The sequence below is a fragment of the Puma concolor genome, chromosome B1, assembly GCF_028749965.1.
Source record: "Puma concolor isolate L17-30 chromosome B1, mPumCon1.1.hap2, whole genome shotgun sequence".
Lineage (NCBI taxonomy): Eukaryota > Metazoa > Chordata > Mammalia > Carnivora > Felidae > Puma > Puma concolor.
In genome coordinates, this window is record NC_141670.1 from 40184190 (window position 1) to 40204726 (window position 20537).

Genomic DNA, 20537 nt, shown 5'->3' on the forward strand with positions numbered 1-20537 from the left:
TCAAAGTCCATTTGAAACCTGCATTTCAAATTACCCATAAACTACATCAGGAGAAGCATGCTGTGAAAGCCAGAGAGCTCGTCTAAGGGGGCTAGGATTTGAATCTTGAGTAAAACTATCTATATTCCTTTTCCCTTTGGGTTCCAAACAAATTCTCTGAAGCCATTGCAGATCTTTGGGGGGTGCCTCCAGCTGAGTAGCAGAGGTGTTGAGAGCAGTATACAGCCCTCCCCTTGGGTAAGGTTGTGAGTCCATCCTGGCCTGCTCAGATGCCAAGTGGGGACAGTACCGATGCTGAGGGCACCCGGGGCCTGACCAACAGAAGGAATAAACTCTTTATTCATTACATAGACATTCTGTCGTTACATATTTTAAAATAGAGAACTATTTCTATGCTGATATTTGCAGTCTCTTAGTTGGCATTAGACTAGATGAAAGTGGAAAAAACAGTGTCCTGTGCACTAAATCTTTGTTATGAAATTCTGCAAAGCCATGGGTCCCAGACTTTTTTTGCCCCCATCTATTCCTTTTCTCAATACTTTTTGATTTTCAGGCTCAAACTTTCTTTATCAAACACGTTGCCAGCCCCTCTAGGCCTCTTGGAAGTGCCTCTTCATTTGGAGGCTTCAGTCCTGGCAACGATGGTTACCAGCAATCCCCAGGTTTATCAGTGGGATTGGCGGGGGCCTGAGCAGAGTGGAGAGTGAAGGAGGCTGGATTTGAAATGTGTCTTCTCACGTGTTAGCCCCACTGCTGTTCAGTTGCATCCCGCCATCCTCTTCCTCGGTGGCTTTTACACCAGATGTTGAGTGGGCTGAGCTCGGGGCCCCGGAACAAGATGCTCTGGACATGCCCCAGCAGCAGGTGCAGGGAGAAGGCTGCTAGCTTCTCCCATCCTCCCCCAAGACACCACTGTTGCCAGGGGCCCTCTGGAAGTTCAAGGGTTTCTGCATAGTCTGTTCCAGTCTTGTGCATTTTCTCTGGCGTGTTGTTTTTGCAGTGCAGGGTGAGTCGGTGTGGGTGTTTGAATGCTGCTGTTTGCTGTTTTTTAAAGGCCTTCTAGCCCTCCCATGGGGTTACTGCAGCAGGAATTCTTACCTGTGCTTCAGCCCAGCATACAGACTGCTGACAGGTACCAAGTGGAAAACACCTGCTCATAGTGTGCGTTTTGTCCACATGTTGTACTGCCCATGGTTTTCAGCTCTCTGTGCCTCAGTGCTCTTTTTCATGCTTTATTTATTTTTTTTAATTTGTTCTGCATTCCTTGGCAAACCATCTGGTTGTAATATTGTAACATTTCTTATTTTTTTCCATAAGTTGCCAGTGTTTTTGTGTTCAATTTAAAAATCATTATGGATCTGGAAAAAAATGGAAGTTATATTAAAAAACTGTGTTAAAGTGCACATTAGGTTAGGCACTAGACTGTGTTATCTCTTTTGATAAAACATAAGGCATTCATTCATAAATATGTAAGGATGCTGAAGCTTATTTTAAATAAATTTTTATTTGTGGATTTTTCATCTTAGTGACCAGTGTTGATGTTCTGGTCTAACTGGGCCTTAGCACACTATTTCCCTGCCACTGATACTGATTTTCAGACCTTCCCTTTCTAAATTGAAAATATTTGGAATGCTGCCTTTATTAGCTGATTTATCTGGCCCTTAAACTACAAAAGCTAACTAATTCTCATCTTCATCCAAACTTACCAGAGGAATAGAGACTCTGATAGAAATATAATTGAGTTGCACTGCTTTATAGGTAGAAACAATGCCATTGAGCCATCAGCAGGATACACATTTTATTATATTTTTACTGGTGTTAAAGGAAGAATTTGCTTTGAGCTTTCAAAGCCTGTCTGTTAGTTTGCTGTCTGCAAATACCAAAAACTTCCGGGTGGTCAGTGGGTTGGCTCCCATTTGGGGTTGCAGTCTGAGATGCAGAAAAGAGGATCTCAGGGCTGCTGAAATGGGTCCATGTCTATTCCCAGTGTGACTCATGGCCTCAGCCTTACTGACACTGCCCTTAATACTGAGTGAACCAGCCAACTTCACTGAAAATGTCCACAAAGGACCCTGTGTTTTCTCCATGGCACTGCTGCTGTTTTACTGTATAGTTCTTTAAAATGCCCATGGGCATTGTAGAGTGTCCTGTAATATCTTCGCTAGCCTGACAGAGCCTAGTTTTGTTTTTACTTCTGTTGCATTGTAACTTTTTGACTTCTGTTGTATTTTATTTTATATGATAATACAAGTTTTAAAAAATCAGGAACATTTTAAAGTGGTTTCAACAGTTTTATTTTGGCCAATATATAAAAAGCTAAGTTAAAATCCCTGTTAGTGTGTCTGAGGGAAGTGAGGCAGTAGAGACATGGGGAATGGAGGTGCCTTCTATTGGTCTACACCTACTACATTACTCACCTGGTAGTTAAAACTCCTCTCCTCTTAACTGAATCCATTGAGTTTTGCTAGAGTTTTCTTTTCCTTTCTTCATTTTGGTGACTTAAGTCTTCTGGGATTTTGTGGGATTTCCTTTGTGAGCTCCTTCTCTGCAGCACAACTTCCGGGCGTAGCTAGACACTTTGCGTGCGCTCCCACTGAGCCTCCACAAAGGTGCACGCCTCCTGAGCGCGTGGACCGCATCTGGTCCCCAGTAGGCTTTTGCAGGCCACTGGCTGTTCTTCGGCGGTTTTGCTTCTCTCTTCCCACCCCTGCCAGACTCTTGTCTTGGGACCTCCAGCTCCTCCCGCTGCTTCTCACACAGACCGAGTCTGGGTGGGCTCAGCACTTAGCAGAGCTGTCCTGTTCTGGCATCACCGGGAGAGAGACCCGCTTGGAACCACAGTGGCTGTGTACAAGCCCCTGGCCTCTCTGAGCCTTATCACAGCACCCCAGGCCTGAGCTCAGTGTGGTGACTGGCTCATTCTGCTCTCCCTCCTCCCTGCTGCTGCCTCCGCACTCGGCTGGCCTGTCCGGACGGGAGCTGTGTGGCCACGTGGACTGGACCCAGGCGGCCCAGAGTAACAGAACTGTGCACAAGTCAGCACAGGGATGCGTTAGCATCAGACCTGCAAGAGTTCAGAAGCAAAGCGGGTGGCACTTTACTGGATGTTTGGGTGTTTAAAAGAGACTTTAATGGAATGGGGAAATGTCTGTCTAGTTTTAACTTTCTGAGAAGGAATGGGCAGGGGGGGTTGTTTGGTTAGGGCTTTTCTTCCTTTTTTAAATGTTTTACTTATACGTAGATTTCAGTCAGGTTTTACTCCTGCCCCAGAAACACTGACCGGTGATGCCGGCACTAACTGTGGTGTCCACCTGTTTCCCTGTCGCTGCCCTCAGGCACCACACGGTCACTCGGGGCATCACCAAGGGCGTGAAGGAGGACTTCCGCCTGGCCATGGAGCGTCAGGTGTCCCGCTGTGGCGAGAACTTGATGGTGGTGCTACACAGGTTCTGCATCAACGAGAAGATCTTGCTCCTTCAGACTCTGGCCTGACCAGAGCCCTTTCCACCAGAGGAAGGCAGCTCAGAGCCGTGTGATTTTTTTGTGAAGCGATAAAGCATTCATAAATGTTGCTGTTACAACTCTTAGAAAGAAGAAAACCATCTGAGTTCTGACTCCTTGTTGCTTAAAAGTAGTTCCCAAGAGCCTGAGAAGCTATTTCTATTTTTAAGTCATTTTTCTAAGTTTTGTAAAACAAAAGAACCTGTTTTGTAAATAAAAGTCATTCTAAATTTGGGGCTTTTAAAAATTTATTTCAGTTCTTGTGAGATTCTGAACAAGAGTGTACTTTACTTAAAGGGATAGTATTCATGACCTCAAGGTTTTCTTTTCCGTAGTTAGGCTTTGGTAGGTATTACATATCAAAATACTTTTCAGACCTTTTCATTCAGGAAGTTTTAATACCGAAAACTTTTGTGCCAAAATGAACCTGAGTAAACTTCCAGTGAAGGAGCAGCCAGTGGGGGGGTGAGGCACCTCCTCCCATCACCTAGCCCTTGACTCCCAGCCCTTTCCTGCCCTTCCCCAACGCCCCCACCCCCCACACTGGGACAGGCTAACTCTGTGCCTCAGGCACTCCCCTCACAGCTGTGAAGAAGTGTTACCTCTTGTGAAATGTGTGGATGAACAACTGTCCCAAGTGCTCGGCAGTGTTAGCTCTCAGGTTTATCTCCTTTTGCTGTCCTGAAGTATGTCAGGTAAACATCAGACAAATATTGTTTCTAGGGGCTAAGAATGAAAGGCTAAGAAGTTATTCAGTTATGTGCATTAAAAATTTAAGATACACAGTTGACCCTTGATCGATGTAGGGGCTCCTGAGGGTGCTGGCATGCCCCCCACTCACTGCACAGTCGAAATCCACATACAACTTTTGACTCCTCCAAAACTTATCTAATAGCCTACTGTTGCCTAGAAGCCTTACTGATAACATAAACCGTTAGCACGTATTTTGTATATTATATGTACTACATACTATATTCTTAAAGTATGCTAGAGGGGCGCCTGGGTGGCTCAGTCTGTTAAGCGTCTGACTCTTGATTTCAGCCCAGGTCATAATCTCATGGTTCGTGAGTTCAAGCCCTGCATCTGGGAGCCTGCTTGGGATTCTTTCTCTCCCTCTCTCTGCCCCTCCCCTGTTCACCCTTGCTTGCACGCGCTGTCTCTCGCTAAGATAAAAGAGGCTAAAGAAAATGTTATTAAGGAAATCATAAAAAAATACATTTACAGTACTGTGCTGTAAAAAGTCCATGTATAAATGGACCCGTGCTTTTCAAACCTTTGTTGTTCAAGGGTCTGTGGTAGGGTCCCATCCCTAAAGAAAGAAAAAAAAAAAAAAACACCTCAAGACAACCTTGCTATTCTAGTACTTGACCACATCCCTCGGGACCTTGTAACATGAGACCACTTAATCAGACTACGTGTTTTTGTGTTACCAAATATGGGAGACAAAGAAGTAAAAAATACATAAAAACTATGCCATGTGGTGTTCGGGACTCAGTTCTTTGGGTAGGAACCCAACTGAATGGTGCTGGCAGGAATAAAGTTGCTTCCTGGAAAGAAAAACCTCCGTGTCACGACTCCCTGTGCAAGAATCCTGCTACAGGTCAACTGTATTAAAATAAGTAAAGTGGTTTAATAGACATCTGCTTTCAGAAAATATTCCCCCCAGCTCGTTTTAAAAGTTTTTGCCAATTTAATATAAGTTGATTACAAATATATAAACCATCCTGTTTTTATCGAGGAGTGTGTTGGACCCAAAACAGCTTTCAAATTAAACACTCTTACCTTTTGGTTTTATAATCCTTCCTCAGATCAGTGTTTGGGGGCAGTATACATGAAAACAAGACTTTCTGATACCCAAATGTGTAGGTATAAAAAAGAACCAATCATCTTTTATAATTCAGTGGTGCCCCTCCTGTGTGAAGAATTGCAGGGGAAATGCCATAGAGTAAAACGAAACTCAGATCAAGTTTGCAGACAAGGCAGGGGCCAGGAGGAGGCTGCAGACCTCTGGCACATGAGGAGTCATCCAAACCCAACTCCAGGACAGCTTCTAGCAGCTGGTCCATAAGTCCATGGACCCAGGGTGATGTAGGCCCCCCTTAAAATGCCTGCCTGAGAAAGCTGCAGCCAAAACATGTTCCAGCCAAAACATGGTGATGAACAGATAGGTCTCTGAAAAACCCCCCTCCCCAGAGCATTTTTAGAAAGCTGGCAGTTATAAATCCTTCCGCTGCCCTTTGAGATGTAAAACTACCACCCAGAGCTGTCTCTGAAATGTAAATATCCAGGAGAAAAAGGGCCTCACTTAGGCGGGCACTTTGCACTTGGCACCACCACCTCCCATCACAAGGAGAAGCGCCAACTCAAATCCAGTCACACAGACCGACCCCATCACGCCCTCGGTGGCTTTCCCGCACACCCAGCCTTTAAAGTCTCCAGATTCGCCTGTTTCCGATTCTGTGTCTCCCTCTCTCTCTGACCCTCCCCCGTTCATGCTCTGTCTCTCTCTGTCCCAAAAATAAATAAACGTTGAAAAAAAAAAAATTTAAAAAAAAAAAAAAAAAATGGGGCGCCTGGGTGGCGCAGTCGGTTAAGCGTCCGACTTCAGCCAGGTCACGATCTCGCGGTCCGTGAGTTCGAGCCCCGCGTCAGGCTCTGGGCTGATGGCTCAGAGCCTGGAGCCTGTTTCCGATTCTGTGTCTCCCTCTCTCTCTGACCCTCCCCCGTTCATGCTCTGTCTCTCTCTGTCCCAAAAATAAATAAACGTTGAAAAAAAAAAATTAAAAAAAAAAAAAATAAAGTCTCCAGACTCTTTTTCCAGGAAACGATTTCCGTTCACACCAGCCCCCACTGCAGTAGTATTAGTCTGCCCTCAGCTCTTCATTAGCTGGCTTTGTTTCTCTTTGACCTGGGAGGCATCACCTGGGATATGTTAAACTGATACAAACTGTCCCTGCGCAGAGCTGACACAGGCCGGATTTGGCTAGACGGAGGGACCAGTTCACAAGCTGAACCACCTTTGGAGTTCAATTAAATATCAGAAGGAAAACTACCTCCTGTATTGAAGTAGAAGGGCGTGGCTACAAACCACAGCAAATTTAAGAACAGCCATAAAAGGTGGGAAACCCACAGAACTGATTTCTATACAGAAAGCTCCAATAGGACAGAATTCCACCAGAACCCAAAATGGTAATGAGACACTGGGAAGCCGTGTGCTCACCACTAGCTGGGAGTGAGGCCAGCTGTCCTCACAGCCCGCACTTTGGATGGAATTCTTTGCTGGCAAAGGAAAGCCAGCAAGATAATGGCATCTCTTGTCAACGGCAGTGTTTTGACATACACAATTAGATAATGAGGGAGCAAACGGTGGGCTAAGGACAAAGTGCAGGCTAGCACACTGCCCCGTCCCCCCTGCCAGGTGGGATGTGTGCGATAACTCCTCAGGCACTTCTGGCTGCCCCAGGACAAAGGAGAGGAAAGAAAACAAATGGCCAACTGATAGGGATCACAGTCTTACTGGACATGAGTCCCAGTTTACAAATATCTTGCTTGGTAAATTACAAGATTTAAAAGGCAGTGTTATCAACAGCCACCTCCAGAAACCTATCGACTCAGTTTCCTGGAGCCTCAACATCACCCCTCCATAGTGATGTGGGAAACAAAGGCAAGAAGGAGGGGCGCCTGGGTGGCGCAGTCGGTTAAGCGTCCGACTTCAGCCAGGTCACGATCTCGCGGTCCGTGGGTTCGAGCCCCGCGTCGGGCTCTGGGCTGATGGCTCAGAGCCTGGAGCCTGTTTCCGATTCTGTGTCTCCCTTTCTCTCTGCCCCTCCCCCGTTCATGCTCTGTCTCTCTCTGTCCCAAAAATAAACGTTGAAAAAAAAAATTTAAAAAAAAAAAAAAAGGCAAGAAGGAAATGACAGGTAAAATTAAATTTCATCATAACCTGCAGCCCATTGACAAATAACTGAGGCAAATACAGAGTTTACCATTTCTCCAGGAACCCCCCTCAGTCATAATGTTAATGCCTTACCAGAGGGAAAACAACCTTAGCTTGACAAGAGCAAGGTGTCAGGTATCTTAGGAGTCATGCTGTGACTTCCCTCAGAGTGAAGAGAGCTGGCTGAGCCCCTGGAGGTGTGCAGGAGCCAGCCCACCTCAGGCCTTCCGTGAGGTAAGTTTTCCTTGCAAGCAGGCTGAATCAGGACTACCTGGTCCTTCCGATTCCATACACCCTGAAATACTCCCCCATTCGAGAAATGCTTCTGGATAACTCATCTGGAGAGGCCCAACTAGCTCTGCCTGCTGCGATTTGGGATGATGACACACCGTGACCATGTGCGGTGGCTCACTGCAAGAGAAGGGGAGCGGCAGCTTTCCTCAGTACCTGTCCCTGTACGCATTAGCTCCATGCACATTTTCATGGGGCACACCACACACACTCATTTTATCAGCATTTAAAATACTGTCAAAAAAGCCACCACCATTGCTTTGCTTTAATAAATGTTTATTTAGCGCCTAAGTACGAGGCACTGTGTTTGCACCAGGAGGAATACGCAGATGAACAAGGCATAATTCTTGCCCTCAAGCTCACAGTCTAGTGCAGGAAATTAGACATGTACACAAGGAACCATCATACGAGGCAGAAAGCGATAAAATGCCATGGGATTGATCCCAGTAGAGTATTATGAGAGGAAGAAAATACTACTTTTGGATGAAAATACGAGATTAGAGAAGTTGCCTTAGAAGTAGGGGGTCTACAGGTCAGGTGTACACGGGAGCAAATTAAGGGGAAAAAATAAACCAGAAGACTCCAAAGTCAGAAGCGGGAGGTGCTAAGTGCTGAGACAGGAGGAGGAAGGTGGGCCCGGCATGGGACAGGTGGCTGGAAGATGTGTCTGGAAGCCGTGTGGGCTCCCCTGAGGGTGGTTCTATACATAATGCCAGGCAAAGCTGTTGCAGAGGTGATCTTACTCAAGTTCTGCTTTATAAAGCTTAACTTAGAGGCAATGGATAGCGACTTTACAGAGGGAAGGGCTGAGGGAGGAGGCCCGTTTAAAAATAATTACAGGGGCAACTGGGTGGCTCAATTGGTTAAATGTCCAACTTCAGCTCAGGTCATGAGCTTGCGATTCATGGGTTTGAGCCCCACATGGGGCTCTGTGCTGACAGCTCAGAGCCTGGAGCCTGCTTCGGATTCTGTGTCTCCCTCTCTCTCTGCCCCTCCCCCGCTCACATGCTGTCTCTCCCTTTCTCAAAATATATAAAAAGAGGTTTAAAAACAAATGATTACAAGAGCCCGGATTGAAGTAACAAGGCAGCCACAGTGAGAATGCAGGCTTTTCAGATGGAAGATGGGATGGAAGTGACAAGAGAGGGGAATGGCTAAATATGGAAAACAGGGGGATAGAGGAGGTAAAGGGGGGTGAAATGTGACGGAGTTTCATACCTAGAGACAAACAGACCCATCCACGAGCTAGGAAAATCCAGATGAAAAGTCTGAATGTGGGAAGAGAGGCGGGAAGAAGGGAGGATGGGTGCTGGCGGGCGTCCAGGCGGAGGGTCTAGCGGGCCGTTACAGTGGAGTTGAGGGTCCGGGGTAGAGGTCCAAGCTGGAACACCAGCCAGACAGCCGTCTGTCAGTGGCAACAGCCACAGCCCCGTGGAGGTGGCCCCGGGTTACCACGCGAAGTACAACCTGTTCCACCTTTCCTTCTATACGGAACTCTCCCAGAAAAGTCAGAAGCATGATGATGCATCATATGAAACGTGCTGTTTGCCTTTGCGTGCTCTCCTGTCTTCACTCCTGAGAAACCATGTCTTCGGTGTTAGGATTCCAAGCGGGAAAGTTGCTTGCCTCCACTGTGGAGGGTCATTCTGAAAAGATTTACTCCAATGAGAGTTTTTTAACCTTTTCATTATCACTTATTTTGAAGTTTTCTGTAATAAAATTATTTTCCTAAGGATTTCAGAAAAACGATCGATGTATCATCCTGCCTCACTGAGCCTAAGAGCTGGAAGGGACCAGAGAGGTCATCACTTTCTCCCTCATTTCACAAATGAGGAAACCGAGGCCCTGAGAGGCCACAAGACTTGCTGGCATCTCACATGGCAAGGATGGTGGAACTGGCACCACAAGCAAGACAGTGTGTTTTCTCTCTGCCACGACTGTACCCTGGGTGCCAGCTACCATCTGACACACAGAAAGACAGATAGATGGGTAGACAGACAAACAAACAGGTACGTAAGTAGGGAACTAGGAGCAAGAGTGACTGGGAATAACACACTTATATTTTAACTTCTTTTTCAAGTGGGGAACAGGAGAGAATGGCTTCTGATAGAAAGGCATTTTTTGGACCCAGCAATGCCTTGCAGATCTGAAAAGGAAATTACTCTCTCTTGAAATATTAAAGTGCACTTAACCAGAAAATATTAGGCTACATTACTACACCTCATATTCGATAAGCCTCACAGCCGCAACAGAAATGATGGTATTCTTGGTTGGCACGTGTGCATGTGGAAAGGCCGTTTGCAGGAAAACAAGGTCAATACAAATTAGACTTTACGTTGTTTTATCCGTCACAGACGCAAAATGCCCACGGTAATTCCCTGTTGGAAAGTTATATGAGAAATCCTCAGAATGAGGTTCTAAATACATTTACATAGAAGATGGAGAAAAAAAGACAACTCCATTGCAAATACAGAAGTCCCAAATATCCAGGCAGGGTTCTGATGAACAGCTGTGTCACAGTAAACCAGCCAGAGTACATCGGGTTCTTCCCCATCATCTGGAAACACACGTCCTATCGATTTTTAATTAATGGTTCCCTCTAATAAAGGCTGCTTCAACACATCCCCCAGGCCCACTAGAGTCTGCCAGCAACACATCTGGGTGGGAGCTGTCAGATTTTCCAAAAAACCTTCTTTTTATAGAGAATGTAGGCAATGAGCACCCAAAGTGCAGAGGCGACTATGTTCTGAGTTAGATGCTCTTTGTGTGACTGGTTGTCCCCCAGCTTCCACTGGAAGGGGAAGTAGTTCTCAAACACCTCGTGGCCAACGTACACCAGAATAGAATTCATTCCTGGAGGAGAGATGCACAAGGTAAGGCTTTCCTGAGCCACATCTGATCATCTACTTAATTCTGGAAATTTGACTTGGGTTCAGTGAAAAAAAACAAAAAGCTTGCACCTACATTATTGGCTACTGCCAAAAATACATGATGTGTATCTTAGATACTATTACATGTAAGCTCGATCAAAAACAGAAAATATTTATGACAGTGTAATCCATGAATACCAAATCTGCCAGGAGAGCCAAAATTATGAACTTCTATTTTCTAGGGTTAGAAAAATGTAACTATTACAAGAATCAAAGGGCTAAAGCGAGTCTTCAAGTAGAACTGCATGGAAACCATTCTGTTTATCTCTTGATATTTCTTATGCGTAATCTGTAAGGTAGTATATTTACACTCAGAAGGCAAGCATGGCCCCATTGCTGAAGTGTCAGAAGCTGGCTAATATGCCCTGGATGGTTTCTGATGCTCCGTAACTCGGCATTTCCTGAAGAAACAAGTGGAGCTTGGTTATGACCCCACAATCTAAACAGATAAAATGGGTGGACGGCATCAGAACAGGCCAAGGACGTCCTGCACATGGCCTGGGACAGTGTGGCCCCGGCTGCTTTCTCCCTCAGCCTGCATCTTGGAAATCTGCCACTGAGGCCGGGGGCCCAGGGACGTAGCACTGGGCGTGCTCAGCGTCTCTGGGCTGACCCACTTGGTCGCCATCATCGACTCTGGGTGACTTACCTGGGTAGAAGAACGGGGTCCCTGTCCACAGTCCCTTCACGTCCACAATAGGGTACAGGATAAGCAGGATGAAGAAGGCAAAGGAGCTCAGTGTGGTGACATAGGAAATGGACCTACGAGGTGAACGGGGTGTTTCAGGCTCCCGAGGAACGCATCCAGTATCAGCAGGACCAACCCACATGAAAATGACATGGTTTTCTGTACCTACCACAGATTTTTGTTTATTGGAATAAAGCCTTCATTTTCAGAAATTTTCGTCAAAGCAATAGAAATAAGCCCCTGAAATGGGGGGGGGGGGGGGGAGGGAGAACGTTAGTTTTTTATATTATCTCAAAAAAACCACTGTGTTTCAAAACTGGAAAATACATTAATTGCTTAAGGAGGGCTGAAAATTGTGTTTTATATTTTATTCTTTTAACTGGAAAAATATTTTCAAGATGCATAGCTAAAGATATTCTCAAAAAAATATTCTTAAAAACATCTCCAAAGCATTCTTCTGAGTTGAAGGTAAAGTAATTGATAAATTAGAGAGGAAACATGAGGGATAAAACAAACAGCCAAACTTTCAACTCTGCCACCTGGAGATCTGGAAGCGGACCTTTGGAAATGTGCTGTCTGCCTGGTCTTTCTGGTCTGGCTCCCCACCAGAACCCACACCACTTCCTCAGGCATTCCTGGCCAGCTGGTTGACAGCAAACACTCTCATTTATAAAGACATTTGGCTAAGAAAACTAACCTGAGAGTTTAGGTATAAAGATTTGTTTCTCTCCATTACTCCAGTGAAGAACGCAGCTACTGTGATGTGGTGATAGCTGCTATCCGCTGCTGCTAAACATTTTATTTCTTTGAAATATACGTGTGGAAGGAATTTCAGTGAGGAACATAGGTTACTTACTAGAAAACAACACCAGGCAGTGAATCTGATCAGTATGTCTTTGGTCTGGTCCTTGTAATACAAGAGTATTTTTCCTGCCTGGAGAGGAAAACACAGATGACCAAGAGACCTGCTTAAGGTGTATTTGTATTTCATGTTCATCCAGTGTCCTAATCACTCGTCTGCCAGGCACGCTGCTAGATGCTGGGATGGAACGTCACCCCTGCCCTAGACAGCTAGACACCAAGGCACAGGGGACAACTCGGGAGGGGAGGAAACGCCAGAGAGGAAGTGCCATCGGGTTGAGGCTACGACTGCAGAGCAGGAAGGGCATCTGGGCAGAATGGAACAGCATGCACAGAAGCATGTCAAATGGCTGAAAGAGCATGTGTCCCTGAGTTGCAGGTAATTGTCAAAGGCTAGAGGGTTGGGATGGGCAGGAAGATGGTAGGCAGGTGGGCTTGTGGGTCTCTCTGTGAGGCACAGGCTTTCTCCCATAGGTGAGAGGGAGCTGAGGAAAGTCACTCCCCTACCCCCCCTACCCCCCCAAAAAAAACTAGTAACAAGGGACGACCTCTGACGGCCTGCCAGATGGCCCATTCTGGCAGCAGTACAGAAGGGGACAGGGTGGAACTAGAGGCAGAGAAACACTTTAGAAACAGTACAATCTGGACTTTGCATAAAAACTCCCTGAAATTAGGAAATGACTTCTGAAAGCATAAAAGGATAAGAAAATATTCATAATAATTTGTAATTAAGCTAAAATTTATGAATGTTTTCTATATGCCCGTTCTTAGAATTGTACATAAATTAGCTTATTTAATCCTCTCAACACCGTCATGAGGTAGATGCTGCTGGAGCACAGACGGATGGACGTGCTGAAGGCTACCCAGCTGGAAAGTGGTAGAATGTGGTTCAGACCCAGGCGGTGTGGACCCAGGTCTGCGCTCTGAACCCTATCCTAGGCTGCTCCCACAGGCACAGACTTACCTCAAGAGCAAACACGGGGATTAAATGAACGTATGTAAAAGTACCCACTGTGAACCATAAAGTACAACAGAGATAAGTATAAAGCAGTATTTCTAAATATGAAATCACCAAAATGTATATGCTTTAGACATGCACCATCCAATATGGGAGCCACTAGCCTCATGAGCCTATTTGAAATTAAATTTAAATTAATTAAAATTAAATGAAATTTAGGGGCGCCTAGGTGGCTCAGTCGGTTGAGCATCGTACTCTTGATTTCGGCTCATCAGGTCATGATCTCGCAGTTCGTGGAATCAAGCCCCACATCAGGCTCTGTGCTGGCAACACGGAGCCTGCTTGGGATTCTCTCTCTCCCTCCCTCTCTCTGTTCCTCCCCCACTCATGTGTGCTCACTCCGTTCCTCTCTCTCTCTCAAAATAAATAAACATTTAAAAAAAGAATAAAACATGGGATGTCTGGGTGGCTCAGTCAGTTAAGCATCCGACTCTTGATTTTGGCTCAGGTCACGATCTCACTCATGGTTCATGAGTTTGAGCCCCGCATCAGGCTCCATGCTGACAGCTAACAGCACAGAGCCTGCTGGGATTCTCCCTCTCTCCCTGTCTCTCTGCCCCTCCCCTGCTCATGCTTTCTCTCTCTCTCTGTCAAAGTAAACATTCTAAAAATTTAATAATAAAACTTAATTTAATATAATTAAAAATTCAGTTCCTCAGTCATGCTCGTATACCACATTTCAAGTTAAAAGCCATATGGACATAAAAAACATTTTCATTGTCACGGAACATTCCATTAGTGCTGCTTTACAGGCTTCTTCCTCTTCCAGTTAGTTCTGCTCAAACAATAGTTTCAAACATCAATAAGGAGAACATTAGGGGATAAAAGTCTAGGCTGTTCAGAATTTTAACAAAATTGCACATAAGATACACCAAGAACCACCTATATTGACTCTGGCATAAAATATGCATAACTTGAAACCATACAAAGTGTATATGAAAGAAATGTGCCAAGTGACACTGAGGCTTCCCAACATCACCAGTACACTCCAGCAGGGAAACCTTTTTGCCCACAAACTGCTGTGCTTCTATTGCTAAGATAAGCCACATAAATAATGAGAATCTGGGGAAGCATATAGGAATTATATGGAATTATTTCAATGTGCTAAATTTTAGCAAATTCTAGTTTTGACCATTTGTCACATATAAACAGAATGTATTATACCACAGAAGATATGCTTCCAGTTACTTAATGAAATAGTTTTTGAATTAGTGATGAATCAATAATCATAAGCTATATAAAATAAACAAATACCTGAACTCCTAAAAATGCCATCACAATGGAGTTGATGGTCCCTAAGATTCCCTCTGGATCGTAGGCCACCTCGGTGTGATAAAGCACCTTCACAAAGCAGAAAAAGAAGGCAGAACCCACTGACCATGAAACGCACACAAACAACTCAGAGACTAAATACAAACTTGAGTACACTCCAGAATTCAATGTTTTTTGTTTTTGCTGCAGAAATTCACTGCCAATTTGTGGGGATTACAGGCAGAATACTTCTGGGTGACAAAGTGTGGGGTGTGTGACACCAGAAGGAACACAGAGCCCAGGGACAAGCCGTGGTCCAGAGCAGCCACTTCAACCTCATGTGCCCTGGGACACAATGCTTCCCCGCCCAGTTCCAAAACTGTGCATAATACCTTCATAACTGTTAGGCTTATTCAACCTGGTCAACCCTACTGTAACATCAAAAAGATGTTCTTTCCTAACTTCTCTTATGGCAAATTAACATTTAAAAACATACCTGTACTAGGGCACCTGGGTGGCTCATTCAGTTAAGCATCTGACTCTTGATTTTGGCTCAGGTCGTGATCTCATGGTTTGTGAGTTCGAGCCCTGTGTCAGGCTCTGTGCTGACAGTGCGGAACCTGCTTGGGATTCTCTCTCTCCCTCTCTCTGCCCCTCCCCTGCTCATGTTCTCTCTCTCTCTCTCTCTCTTTCTCAAAATAAATATTTAAATACGTGTGTGTGTATGTATTATTTTATTATAAAACAAATGTTATTATGGAAATTGCAGAAATTTGGAAATATACAGTGTAGTGGATGCCACAGTGCATCACATAGATATCCCCCTGCCCCACTTCTCTCAGGACTAAAGCATTTGTTTCCTGAGCTGGTAGAAATATTAATGGCCAGAAAGCTCTCAGCCAAGTCCCTTTTCTGGATCTGTCCCTGACTGAAGAGAGCTGCCTCTCCAGGAGCCACACTCCCTTGCTGGGGGTAGTCTGTATCCAACCAGGGTTAACAAGGGCCCGATCTCTCACTCCAGAACAACTGTAAAGCACCAGCACAGCCCCCCCAGGAGATTAACTAAGGCGGTATGACTATGAGGCAGTCCAACTGCCCCTTCTGCGAGTTCCTGATCCCTCTGATCCCTAGCAGGTGTCAATCCCAAAAGTACGGCCTGATAGGCTCCCTGCATACGAATCTCAGACTCAGACTCGGCTGCCAGGAAGCCTAACTGAGCTACAGGAAAAAGCACCTGCCGCATGCTTGACACAGTGCATTCAGACTTTCCAATCCAAATTAATGAATACACACATTTAATGAAAATTAAATTTCCAAAATCAGCAAAGTGTTCAACTAAAAATTAGTTCCCATCACAGTCTGCTAAACGGACAGTTTCCAGTTGACCAGCCCCTTCCGTTTTCTCTCACTTCAAACCCCCCAAATGTCTAGTTCTAAGTGCAAGCTAGGCTCACTCACGGCCGAAGAAGGATGCTGGTAAATGTGGTCATCGCCCAGAAGCAAGCGGTCAATGTAGCCAGCAGCTCCTCCAGTACAATTTGGATACTTCCCCAAATCTCCAATGCCACCAGGTCCAAGATAACCACTGGGAAAGAGAACATGTACTTCACTGACAAGACTTCAGAGGGGCTCAGGGTATATACTGGCAATTGTTGCAGCCCAACAAGTGGCTTCACACAATGCAACCCCTCGGAGCCATGTTACCCTACAGCAATGCTTTTTGGACTTGACTGCTCCCTGCGTGCTAAGGTGGGAGGCCAGCCTGCGTTCAAACTGACCCTGAAAAAGCCTCACGGAGACATTCCTCTGAACATCCACCCAACTCCTCTCCCAATACGCACTATGACTCAAAGAAGAAAGAGTAAAAGAGAATTCCTCTTGGGAAATTTGCAAGCTATCACCCCAGAAGCTCTGACCTGGCAGAAAATGACATGCAAAAAGGGATTACGTACATGAGCTCACTTACGTAGGACATCCAGGAACAGGCAAGAAGAATGTCAAGCCCAGCCAAATGCTTTCCAGCATCAGAATGAAGAGCCACTGGGGCCAGCTGAAGATGATGTCTCGAAGGGAAAAGCAGCTTCTCTCCTGAGTGAGGGGCATAAAAACACATATATGAACTACATGCAAGTAGAACAGGAAAAAAAAGATGCATATATGTATTGGGGAAATTCTGTGTGATTCCTCTCTGGCCTTGATGGTAGTAATATAAAACTAGATGCACGTTTATTTCATATGTATCATATGGTCTAGCTGCCCCTCTCCATGAAATATCATAATAAAACATTAGTTAAAAAGACAGCACTGGGTAATTCCACTCCTATACCCAAGAAAATTGAGAACAGATGTTCACACAAAAACTTATACACAAATACACATGGAATCTTTATTCATACTAGGCAAAGAATGGGAATAAGTCATATGCCCATCAATTGATGAATGTATCCAAAAGGTGGGACATTCATAAAATGGAGTATTATTCAGCAGTAAAAACGAATGAAGAACTAAAACATGGCACAACATGGATAAACCTTGAAAAATATGCTAAGTGAAAGCCACCAAACAAAAAAGGCACATATTATAAAATTCCATTTATATGAAATGTCGGTAACAGGTAAATCTACAGAAACAGAAAATAGATGAGGAGTTGCCTAGGGCTGGGGGAGTTGTGGAGAAACGGCAAGTGGCTGGTAGTGAGTACAGGGTTTCTTGTGGAATAACGAAAATGTTCTAGAACTGGATAGGGGGGATGACTGCACAACTCTGTGAATATACTACATGTCACTGAATTGCACATTTCAAACTTGTGACTTTTACAGTATGTGAAACATATCTCAATAAAGGTGTCATTAAAAAAGCAATTAAAAATACATTTTTAAAAAGGAAAATGAAATTTAAACTTTTGAAGCTGTCCTGGTTGAAAGAAGGAATATAGCCGACCTATCCTTTTTTTTTTTTAAGTTTATTTATTTTTGAGAGACAGCATGAGTGGGGGAGGGACAGAGAGATAGAGAAAGAGGGAGAGAGAATCCCACGAATCCCACGTGGGGCTCAAACCCACGAAACCCATGAGATCATGACCGGAGCCAAAACCAAGAGCTGGATGCCCAACCAACGGAGCCACCCAGGCACCCCTAGCCCACCTATTCTTGGTGTCACACCCCACCCCTTACTCTATCATGGTGGCTGTGGAGGAGCCTCCACAGACCTTAGGTCCCACACATGGCTAACCAAGCCCATGTTCATGTCTACTCTCGCTTCACCTCAAGAAAAGCCATAGCAGAGGGGACACATACAACAACAGAGTGGGCAGAACAGGTGAAGGAACAATGATCCAATCCCCTCCAAGGACATATAACTGAACAATCAATGCAGGGAAGGCCAAGTGAGTGTGGGGTTCAGTGATGAATATGCTAGTTACATATACAGAAAGGAGCTAGAAAGCAAAGACAACTTTATAAATTAAGTAGGATCCTAAGTGGAAGAACTTTAACACTTCTTCCTAAATTTTTACCTCTACCAGGGAAAAAAAAGCTCCACCTGGGTAAACTCACTGAGCAATTTATATTAAGACAGAAAGCAATCACAAGGGCGCCTGGGTGGCTCAGTTGGTTAAGCGTCCAACTTCAGCTCAGGTCATGATCTTGCGGTTCGAGGTTCGAGCCCCACATCGGGCTCTGTGCTGACAGCTCAGAGCTGGAGTCTGCTTTGGATTCTAGGTCTCCCTCTGTCTGCCCTTCCTCCACTCACACTCTGTCTCTCTGCCTCTCTCTCAAAAATAAACATTAAAAAAAAAAAAGAAAGAAAGCAATCATGAAAGAAATGAAACTCTCACATACCTCCTACAAATAAATACTAACTAGCCAAAGACAATACTGTCATTCTCCTCCACCCTACCTTGGCATTTTTCCTCCAAGTTGAATCTTCACAGCATGTATATAGACACTGAAATGTTTCATGAGTTTCTATATATCTTATACTGCAAGGAATTAAAAAATTGGCAGTAATGCCCCAAAAGACTAAACTAGCAAACTGGATGATGGTGATATTATTTAATGCCGTCAAAATGCATCTGATCACTGGACACTTAAAATTTTATTAGGAGGGGACATCTCATGTTATGTGTTTTTTCCCCATAATAAAGAAAAACGATTGATGTAAAGACTAAATAAAAATAACTAATTGAAGGAAAAAAATAATGCATTTGACTAACAGAGTCTACTGACTCTGAGTCTACTGACATACAGTACTGTGCTCAGCACTAAAGTAGGTTCTGAAAATCATACAGTGATTTCTGCACCCCCAGCCCCACCATATTTAAAAGTAGGTTTTCTCACCGAGGCACAGCTTTCAGGCACAGGTTTGGCAAAGATGAGCTCTAACACGGCAACCACAAAGTAGGTCACCCCCAGCCGCTGGAGCACACCAGGGATTCGCACCTTATCCCAAGACACTATAGAAGGCACAAGTTAAGTAAAGTGTTAGCCAGAATTCCTCTTCCTGCCCAAGACAACATTATTTTTTTCTAAGGGGGAAAGCATACCTCTATTGTACTTAAGTACACTTTGAAGCTCTTGGAGATAGTAATACATATGGGATTCGGCTCAACCTCACAGCTGGAAGTGGCCGGCTGGGACATGGGGACAAGAATACGTGTCTTCCTTGGGTGTGGGACAAAGCAAGGACTACCTGGGCCCTGGGGTTCCTCCCCTGGCCCTTTGTCACACCGGGCATGGGTTCAACCAGCTCTCACATCCACCATCAACTTGCAGAGCCAGCACAGGCCACAAATAGATTCTCCCTGTCCTACAGGCTACGTGACTACTCACTGGAAGAGTGTGACCATGTAATGAGCCCTACAATGTATCCTCCTGGGAGCAGTGGTTCACTTTTTGAAGATCCACTGAATCAACTATTATGTGACACCTTTCCTTATAGACCCCAAATGGAAGTGACCTCTACCTCCTCCTAATGTGCTTCTGAGCTGAAGGGACCATATGACTCTTGTCCAGGTAACTATGTCCTGTTTTACTAATGACACTGAGTACAGCAACCTTGAGTACAGCCACCACCAATTTCCCTGACTCTGACGCTGGTCCCAGGCACAAGGTGTGTGTCCTTCCCTCAAGCTTCCCGTGTCACTCACACTGCTAAACAACAACAAAGATATTCCTTCCCAGCAACCCAGCAGGCATACAGGTGATAACCAAGGTGGATTGTTGAACTACCACACAACAGCCTTATTATGAAAGCTGATGAATCCAAAGAGGCAGGAGGGCAGAGTCTGAGAACCAGGTGACCTGATCTGGCTCTACTCTGTCCCTGCACTTGGAAGATCCACAGAAAGCACTTTAATCTCTCTGGGACTCAGAGTCTTCCTTTGGACAGCAGAAGGATTTGAGTAGTCTTGGAAGCTCCTCCCAGGTCTGAAGTCCCAAGATAATAATAATAATACCCGATGCTATATAAGCATGCTTACACTTTTCTAATAACTGTTCTTTTTGCAGGAACCTGAGATGAAGGAATTATATTTCTTTTTAATTCTGATACATAGTTTTCCTATTTCAACCCAAATATATACAAAAAACAGGGGAAAAATACTTACATGGACCAAGGCAGTAATTGGGGTTCACAATGAACATTCCTATACAGATTAACAAGAAACTCCTCCATCCAATTTTCCCCATCAATTTGAGTTTTGAACATCCTCGCTGCAATATGGAAGTCATTGACAGAAAAATCGAAGATCCCATAATAAATACAAACCTAAAAAAAAAGACAGCTATTAAAAGGTGGCCATTTCTAGGGTGGTTTTACTTTTTTATCTATATGTCATCACTATTTTATAATCTACTACATACAAGAAGCAACACTTGATTTTCCAAAGTGGCTAATTATTGAAGTAACATTGGAGGAGGAGTCAGAAGGTAACCCTGTTGGACTATAAGGTTTGTGCACCGTCAAGTCCTATCCTAGAAGGAAAATTCTTCAGGGCTGAGTGCAGTTTCCAAGGACAAGACTCCCTTTTAGTTGTCAAAGACAACAATGATGAAGAAGATG

General features: G+C 44.7%; 2 protein-coding genes across 8 annotated transcripts in view; one reads left to right on the top strand and one right to left on the bottom strand.

The window, feature by feature from the left end:
- The window catches only part of INTS10 (integrator complex subunit 10), a 32906-nt gene extending 29171 nt beyond the window's left edge, over positions 1–3735 (top strand). For 3 of the 4 annotated variants that reach the window (XM_025922346.2, XM_086703549.1, XM_086703550.1), the window contains exons 17-18: positions 1055–1132; positions 3336–3735. In XM_025922346.2, the coding sequence (XP_025778131.1) occupies positions 1055–1132; positions 3336–3492 (235 nt within the window). In that variant the 3' untranslated portion in view covers positions 3493–3735. The remainder of the gene's footprint in view (positions 1–1054; positions 1133–3335) is intronic. The other variant, XM_025922350.2, reaches the window with a different exon arrangement.
- A 4253-nt stretch (positions 3736–7988) lies between these two features.
- Positions 7989–20537, bottom strand: part of HGSNAT (heparan-alpha-glucosaminide N-acetyltransferase) — a 44162-nt gene continuing 31613 nt past the window's right edge. For all 4 annotated transcript variants that reach the window (XM_086703552.1, XM_086703553.1, XM_086703551.1 and 1 more), the window contains 9 exons: positions 20083–20243; positions 18815–18930; positions 16444–16565; positions 15936–16062; positions 14481–14567; positions 12204–12281; positions 11517–11587; positions 11309–11421; positions 7989–10582 (listed from right to left, as the gene is read on the bottom strand). In XM_086703552.1, the coding sequence (XP_086559678.1) occupies positions 10401–10582; positions 11309–11421; positions 11517–11587; positions 12204–12281; positions 14481–14567; positions 15936–16062; positions 16444–16565; positions 18815–18930; positions 20083–20243 (1057 nt within the window). In that variant the 3' untranslated portion in view covers positions 7989–10400. The remainder of the gene's footprint in view (positions 10583–11308; positions 11422–11516; positions 11588–12203; positions 12282–14480; positions 14568–15935; positions 16063–16443; positions 16566–18814; positions 18931–20082; positions 20244–20537) is intronic.